This window comes from Chaetura pelagica, unplaced genomic scaffold, assembly GCF_000747805.2.
Source record: "Chaetura pelagica isolate M959 unplaced genomic scaffold, ChaPel_1.0 scaffold221, whole genome shotgun sequence".
Classification (NCBI taxonomy): domain Eukaryota; kingdom Metazoa; phylum Chordata; class Aves; order Apodiformes; family Apodidae; genus Chaetura; species Chaetura pelagica.
Window position 1 is genome coordinate 7128439 of NW_009952533.1, and position 8966 is coordinate 7137404.

The 8966-nt window shown below is 38.1% G+C and overlaps 1 protein-coding gene across 1 annotated transcript in view; it reads left to right on the plus strand.

Annotated features, from left to right (window-relative positions):
* Positions 1-1833: 1833 nt before the first annotated feature.
* The window catches only part of ELMOD2 (ELMO/CED-12 domain containing 2), a 20029-nt gene continuing 12896 nt past the window's right edge, over positions 1834-8966 (plus strand). Inside the window, exon 1 of the mRNA XM_010008992.1 lies at positions 1834-1871. Coding sequence (XP_010007294.1) covers positions 1834-1871 — 38 coding nt within the window. The remainder of the gene's footprint in view (positions 1872-8966) is intronic.

Sequence of the window (8966 nt, forward strand, 5' to 3'; positions counted from 1 at the left end):
CACAGTACTCTCGGATAATGTCAATGTTGTGTTTACACAAGATCCACTTTCCTAAGAAGCAAGTACTGTCAGAACTTCCAGCTATCAGAGATAAAAAATGATGAAACAGATGGAGGATCTGTTTTTTAACAACTGCAGGGGAAAAGTTAAAATAGATTTCCAAGGCAAATCTGTCATGAGGCATCAGGCTACAGACCTAGAACTCTAAATGAGTGAAATTACTGGAGCACCTAAGGAAGATCCCTCTCATGAACTACTATGTAGAAATACACTTTCTTGTTTAAGCTTTTCTTTTGAAGCTGTGTTTTTAATGTCATAATTCAACCTTTAGCTTTTTATTTTAAAATGTATACGAATAAAATGGGAAGAGAAGGTTTAAGATTATTTAGGTGACTGACAGACATTCATAATCTCATTTTCTTAGCAAGAAAGTGATTTTAAATAGAGCATCAATACATGTAAACACAGTAGAGATTTACCTTGCAAATTCAGAGATATAAACTAAAGATACAGCAATGGATGTGTATTTGCTCTGCATCCCAATTGCCTTTATTAGGAGCTAGATAGCACCAAGAAAAAGTGGAAGTTTTAACTTCCAGTAAAGATCCACATGCTCCTGGGAAGATGCAAACAACAAAGAGCAAGCCCAGTCTTAGGATTAATACACCTTATCACAGGATGCAACCTTTACTGCTTCTGAAAAGGGAATCAGTAATTTTGTAATGGAGATGTTTTATAATTAAATGCTGGGAACTGATGTCCCATTGGCATTTCCAATGCTGTAATAGCATAAGATTTTGGTAAACCAAACTAAAATTCTGTATTGTAGGAGGAATCAGTAAGGAAATTGCAGATGCCTAAAAATTGTAATCCCTTCACTTCACAATTCTTTCAGCTCTTCAGTGTCAGTGTGAATCAAAACTACTGGCATCATGACCAGACTGTCATTTTGGCAAGCACCACGGAATTCTAGTTTTATTTGCTTACTGAGAGGTGAGCCTACCAAAATATCATAGATGCCTCTGGCAAATCAAAGGTGAATACTCAGCTACCACTGGGTGCACCCAAAGAAGCCAGCATTTGTAACTGGTCTTACCTGTTTCTTCAGGCCAGAAAAGGGAAATTGTCTTTTTAAGTCTTTCAGAACTGGAGTTCAGTTAGTATAACAAGACTCTTAATAACTGTTTATCTAATTTGATTTCAACAGCTGGGGATGCAAGAGTTTGACATAAGGAATGTAGTATCCACTCACCATGAGTGAAGGAAGAGTTTGTTACTATAAACATAAATAGTTCAAAACAGAACATGAAATCTTCTAAGTGTTATTAGTGCCTATGTAAATGAGCAGTATTAGCTATTAGTAAACCTTTGGCAAAAAACGTAAGTTTGGGAAGCAGTACTGAACTTCTTGTATTTAGCTGTGCAAAAAGGTAGTATTTATTACTGAGAGAATTGCAGAAACCTAAGAAGATAAAATTAGAAGCATTTTGAAGCTAAACACTCTGAATATTTAAATAGCAGTTGAGTTTAAATGGATTTTAGTGAGTGTGTGGAAAGTGTTACTCCTAAATATCTAAGGATCTACACAGAACCAAACCAGTTGCTTGCAATAGCTTACTTGGAAAGAGGCAGTTGGCATTTTCACAAATATAGCTCAGCCTGGCTAGGAGGGCCAGGAGGAAGAGACTTCAACTGCATGGTGAAATAGTCTGTCCCCAGTGATAGTCTGACTTGGCAACACCCTGTTCTATCAGCATAGGGGAGTTCTACCAATGTTCTCTTGATGGTTCTATCAGGAATGGAAGCTTTGGGATAAAACTGGAAAACAGCGAGATGAGGAGCTATGGCAAAACTACAAGAAGGAAAGGAAGGTAAAGGCTTCTCTTTTTTTTTGCTGAAAAATAGAAATAATAATTTAAGAGGTTAAGCTGACAATTTACTTTTAATTACTCTGTTGGGCTGAAATCATATTAGGAAATTTCAATGGGGTAACATTGGCTACAAGCTAGAGGAGAAAAATAACCTACCACCAGCCAGACTCAGTGATAGCACTCAAAACTTCTGCAGTGCATTTTCATCTCTAGTACAGCTTTTCCTCTGTTTACTACACATTGTCATATATACTTATTGCTCCTGTAATTCCACGATGGCAATACTTAATATAGTTTAAAATGCAATCTTGTGTTTCTCCGAATAGATACATCTATATAACTTTCTGCCCTGGAAACTGGAACTGTTTAGAAATTATACTAATCTCTAAAGCAAATACTCATTCTGAAAGTCAACGGACTATTTCTTTTAGTTCTATGCACAGGTACTTCCTATTATTATAAATATTTTCAGTTTTATTAACAATTTATTTCTAGTAATATTTAAGAGCTGTGAAACAATTCATCACTATGTCCTCCTAGCATTCAAAGAAAAAACAAAATAAAAGGAAAACTGAGAGTGGAAGAAAGGAGGGAAGAAAACACCCCATGGTCTAGTTGTGACTTTTGTTCCTATTTCTTGATTACAAGTCACACTGTTTATTGTACCTAAAGACACTTTCTTTTTGAAACTGAACTTTGGTTAATAACCTCCCTGAAAGAAAACTAGATAAGCACACCAACTGCAAAAGATCTTGTCATACTCCACACTTGGAACCACTGCTGGCTGTTCAGGTTAATGAAGCATATGAAAGCATTGAAGCATGCATTGCACTAAACTGTGGTGGTTCGTTATCTTCCTGTAACTAATCTAAAATAGAAAGACCTTTCTAAATCTTGTTACATGCTTTGCGAGCTCAGGTTTTGTTCTCTCAGAGTCAGGAGGGAAAAAATCCCCAAACAATGCCTGTCTTAGTTCAGAACAGCCAGTTCTTATGCAAACACTTAAATTTAACAATGTGCTAAAGTCTAATGGGATTTAAGCACCTACCCAGGTAAGGACAACTTCCTGAATTTGTGCATAATCTTCAAATACTTTGTTTAGAGCATTACAGTACAGAATTGTTTGTGTCTTCCAACAGGCTAGAGATACCCAAGAAAAACTACCACAAAGTCAGAGGCCACTTCACCTGCCCTGAGTATATTCACCTGTTTCACTTAATGTTTATCTGAACTGGGGTGGCTTCAATAGTTGAGCTTTAAGCATGGGACACGGCATGTTTTACTGCATATTTTAAATATTCAGGAGCCTTTTAAATCAGTCAGTGCTCAGGTTGGTTTATTTTACACAGTTGAAAAGGGAAGGTTAACTGAGGAAGTTACGAAACTTTGTTTTCACTCATCTGTCCTGTCCATACTCTGATGGCAACTGGGCTGTAGGGCCTATTGGTATGGCAGATAGCAGAGGCTACAAGTAGGAGGAGAAAGATTAATTTCAGCTAGTCACAATTCTCAGCTAGCTGGCTGAAACCTTTGCTTGGCTGTGACACAGCAGTAGCAAACGTGCAGGGCTGGGTAAGCCAAAGGGCAGGGCTTGACATCCAGCAAGGACTCTCTTCACCAGGTTTTTTATAGATCTGTGTAGACATCTAAGCAGGCAGAGGAACTAGGCAGCAATATGTTCTGCCAGTGCATCTACTTGTCTTTGACAGTATTCAGATCAGGAGCTTCCAGACAGTGGAGACCAGCAGAGGGACACTGTATTATCCTAGGGACAGCAAAGAAAAGTAGCATGCCAGCAATCTGGGGGCAAAGTCAGGGTTCCTCTGTGCCCATAGAGAGGATAAACTAGGAAGAGAATCACAATTGCTTTCCAGGATTAAAACCAATGAGCAAACAAAGTTAAAGGCAAATAAAATTTAATTCATGAATTTTAAAAAGCCCATTCAATCGTGTAACGAGCATTGACACACTATTGGGTTTGACACAGAACACATTTTACTGAACCATTTACATACTGTACCTAACTGAAAACAGATACACAAACTTGATTCACAGAAAAGACAACTTAAGTTCTAATAATATTTTAAAGCATTCAATGAGAACATCACTATCTAGGAAAGCAATAGCATTAAATAAGAAGAAAAATACATACATTAAATTGGATATTGGATGGCGTTTGTCAATAGTTGGTATACCTTGGTTTTAACATAGTAATGTTAGTGAGCAGGTTTTCAACAGCAGTGGAAACTTCTGATTTGTATCAGATAAATAAAAAGTACTTGTTCACTTCAGACAATTAAATGGTTATTGCTTCGTTCTGGTTAGTATTTTAAATATTTTTTACTGTTTTGCCTGACAGTGCAACAATCGCTCATTTATACACCCAGGTAATTAAATGTCTAACTGCTAACTAATGTATTTCTGGATAAAATGTGTTCCTCAAGACTCAGTGTGTCACATTAGGAAAGTGTGAAGGTCATATGTTTACACTTTTTAAAATACAGGTTGTGATGAAACACTGCACAGCAAACAAAGAGAGGTCTGAACTTCACTATCCCGTTCCCTATAAAACCCAATAGTAACTAGTCTCATTTTGTAGCTGAATCTTTACAGGATTTATTACTCAGTTCCTCTACTTTTGAGGACAAGGCAGTCACTATTCCACCTGAAGTAATTGCAAGAAGCAGCAGACTCTTAGTTCAGTAAATTATGCATTTAGAAGTCAGTAAAACTATACAGCTTTTGTAAGCCTTGGATATGAGTTTTTATATAAAATTTGGGACCAGGAAACACTAAGTCTTAAGTCCCATTTGAGGTTGCTGTACGTTTATTTTTAATACCTAAATGCAGAACTATGTAAAGAAACTGAGTGAGCAATCAGTGGACTGGAGAAACTCTTCCCTTAGCACACTGTGCACTTTGGCCACATTCTGACTGCATGTTGGGACAAAAACTGGATGTGCAGTAACCTCCATATGCCCTCAGTTCCACTGGAAGGAAACTTATGCACGAAGGCAAAGAGGGAAGATGTAGCCTACGAGTCATCTGGGACAACTGGGGAAAATGGTGGTTAAACACACCTGAACAGGTCTAGATAAGGCAGGAAAATTGGCTTCTGCTTGTTCATAAACCTGAATAAGTTGTATTGGCTGAAATGAGAATGGTGTAATTCAAGACTACTTTACTAAATCTGTTTAATTGAAGCTTTGAGCCAGAGTGTGCCAGTTGAGTCTGGACAGGAAATCTGCAAAGAACTCCATGACAAATGACATGATCTCCTGCTGACATGTGCTGTGGTGCACAGTGGGAGCAGAAGCTGGCCAGCCAAAGCAAAGCATCAAAGCATGGGCAGAAGATAACTGGAAATAAAAGACGTGTAATCAACTGCTTTGGGCTATGTTACTATACTTGACTATCTATGTTACTATATTTTAACTACAAAATATTACTTTCATAAGAAATGCCTTTTTAGCCCTTTTCCTTATGAAAAGTTTTGTGACATAATGAAAAATGTAATACATTAAGCAGTTTGATAAAACTCAAGAATACTTCTGTGAAAGCAATTAAGTACAAACAGTTTCTCCCTTCTCACCCCACCTCAGAGGAATAACCAAAGAAATGCAGGTTTCACAATGTTTGACTCAACATGTATATAATATGCTTAGGTCCTTTCGACATCATATTTTAGCATCACTTTCTTTTACCTCCCAGGCAAAGCTTAGTTTTAATTTACTTGGATAAAGTATCCCACAAATTGAGGTGAAGAGGTCAGCAACATAAAAAAAAATCAATTAAAAGAGGTCTGATCTTGCAGCCCTTACAAGTGATAAGAAGCAGCACTGCCAGACAATCTGATTCACACAATTGGTATGACTTCTAAAAAATTCATTGATATTCAGCCAAGACACCCAAGTTTCTTTTTATGCAAGTTCATAATAAGTTTATAATGCGCTCTCCTTCTCTTTTACTGTTTTTCAAGATTTGCTACCTCCTTGCGTTTACTTTTGTATTTTTGTATAACTGTGGTATTTTTTCTTGATTAATATTTACATAGAAAATTAAAAACTGTGTGAGAAAACCAAGATACATATTTTGAGTATTATACTGCTTTCCATAACTACAAATCTAGATGAAGAGTATTTATATGAGAGCAAATACTTTTGGTCAGGTGAATTAACAAGTGGATTATGACTCAGTTGCACAACAGTAGGAACATCTGCATCATCCCGGTAACAGCCTTTCCTGTCTCCAGATGCAAACTGTTTGCTTCGGACAGGTTTTGCTTGGGGCCTGGGGAGGGACCAAAATGCTCACAGGAAAACCATGCAGCACGTGGAACAGGTATTGCTACAGCAGTCCATCTGATTACTTGCTAATAGCAACCTGTGTTCACAAGAACTCTAGAGGATGTCAAAGGAATCACCATGCAAGTTTAGGCAGACAGTATCAGGCTTTGCTGAGGATCTGGTTAGTACCAGTGGTCTCATAATTACTTTATTTATTTATTTTGTGTGTGTGTGTCACAAAAATATCCAGCCCATTTGAAATGAAACCTTTATAAAGCAATGGGAAAAGTGGCCATCTTCATAAGGATAGTTAAAATGTATATTACATTACCCAAAAAAGCTGAGGTCTAGTGACTTTGGTAGATTTTGAACTTTAATTTTTGAGTGCTTGAGGAACATCTTTCCTGCCATGCCAATTCAAGCTGTGCTCAAGTTTAACAGCAGCAAGTCAACACTCAGGCTGCACTGAGTAGTTAGAAGCAGTACCAAACAGCCAGTTATTCACTGCTGTCATTGACAGCAAACACATGTATACTCAGATCTCTCAAGGTAGCTGGCCCCTTAGTCTAAGGCATTTAAAGGACATTCTTGATTTTTATTTGCACAGAAATTGGGACAATGCCAATACTTGATTTACACTTCAAGGGCTGAAAGACTCTCAGACTGTAGACAAACTGAACAATATTTTACAAGGCTATAATACACTTTCCATATTATGGAAGTACTTAAGACCACTAGTCTTGAGCTAGGATGCCCTGTCCTATCTGTACAACAACAAAGGATTATTCGCTATTCCAACATCAATAGAATCCAAGAAACAAGAACTGTTTAGAAACTGGAGTGAATACTACAGACTGCTGCTGCTTAGTGTGATACGCTGTAGTCAAAGATCAAGAGCAGCCTGAACATCTAAATAGGCAAAGCAGAGAAGGAAACTGAAGAGGAGATTTCACAAATGTAAAGGAGAAAATGAGCCAGAGAACATTTGACATATGAGTGTAAGAGATGGGAGCCAACAAGCTGAGACAGTACCTGACCTCTTAGGAGTAACAGGTGGGAAAAGCAAAAAGGGCTTTAGCAAAGAAAACAAACATTGCCGATTGAGATGTGAGAAAAGTGGGACCTCCTGTAGTGCTCTAGGCACGTCAGTGGAGAGGCAAATTCAACAGCATGGAATGGATGAAGAGAGATTTAACAATATCTAACCAGAGATATTGGTCTGTTTTCAGAGAAAAAGATTAATTTCAAACCACCTTCTTAAAAGATGTTTGACAACAAGAGAGCATTAGTTGGTTTGCTCCCAATGTTCCTCTCTCTATGGAAAAGGGTAACAACATAGGGCTGTTCTTGGGTTGTTTTTGATGGGCAGAAAGCTTCTAACACCTCTCAGACACAAAGACTATCTTTCCAATGAAATAAACTTAATACAAAGTCATTCACCACATGCTGTTACTTCCTCCTTTACTTACTGGTATCAACTCCCTTTACTTACACATTTGTGAGATTTACCAAGCTTAAAAGCAAATATGTCTCTGAACACTACATATTTACATTTGTAATGGTTAAAAGTTTGTCAAGAAAATAGGTGCTAAAAATAACAATTAGGAAAATGTTACTATCTGAGAGGAACTAGTTACTCTCTACTGCGGAGGAGAAGACAGCTATGGAGAGAGAAAAGTTCAAACAACACATATACATATATATCACAACACATATTACCCCTCTCTCCCCCCAAACCAACAAAAAAAAGCCCAAAGCAAAATACCCCAGCATGGAATGCCACCAGAGAAAGTCCCCAAAAATGGAATTTCAGCAACAAGGAGTCACAAAATACAAGTCACAAAGTAACATGGTGATAAGGGTGGCACCTGAGGATGGCACAAATGCTTTGGTTCTATCATCTCTTGGATCTTGGTTTCTTAAGACACACCCTGGTTCTACTTCTGTTTCTGCTTCCCCGCTCCTAGCAGGACTGCCACTGAGAGAAGTATCAAGTGTTCTAAGATAAGCAACAACACAGTTGACAAGAAATGATAAAGGCAGGAGGATCAGCACTGTCTTGACTATTCAATATTCCCTTGTGGAGCCAAGATCTCTACTGCCGCTTTTATTTGTTACAGAAACAATCAATGTAAATAAATTAACAGCTGGTTGGAGTTCCATGTTCATCCCAGAAATTACTAATTGGTTTCTTCTAATTGTTCTGCATCTACAGAACCAGACCTTTTGTAGGAGAAGCACCTGAACATCCACTCTGTCACCATCACCCCAAACAAACTGTGACACGACAAGCCACGTCTGCAGGCCTCACAGACACTATTTGAGAGATCATCCCATTTATTGTCAGAAAATAGCAGCAGTTTCATCTTTCCTATGTAGCCTCAGAGAACCTTAGACACGGTTTTCTGTAGATTTATCCAACATGTACCACCTTTGCAACCTATTAAAAGGATATTCTCTGACGTTTATAAAGAAACACTGAAAATGGAGGTATTTTTTTCTTTGCATTGAACATTATGTTCTGGTGCTGGAAACACAGTCCTGGAAAAGTGTGTACGAGGCACACACTGGGCTGCAGAACGGATAATGCTGCTTTGTCCTACCAAAAATTAAAACCAAGAACACTTAAAAAGCGGCACCTACGGGCATTGCCTTTCAGCTTGTTCCCTCCGTCCTAACACAGGACGGGTCTCAGCGCCTTTTATTAAAATTGTTCATTGAATTCGGGTGTTGGCTTTTTTTCACTAGAGCTTTCGTGACCCGAGGATCCAACCCTAAGCGCTGTCCCGCAAGCCTGTAACTCGGCACG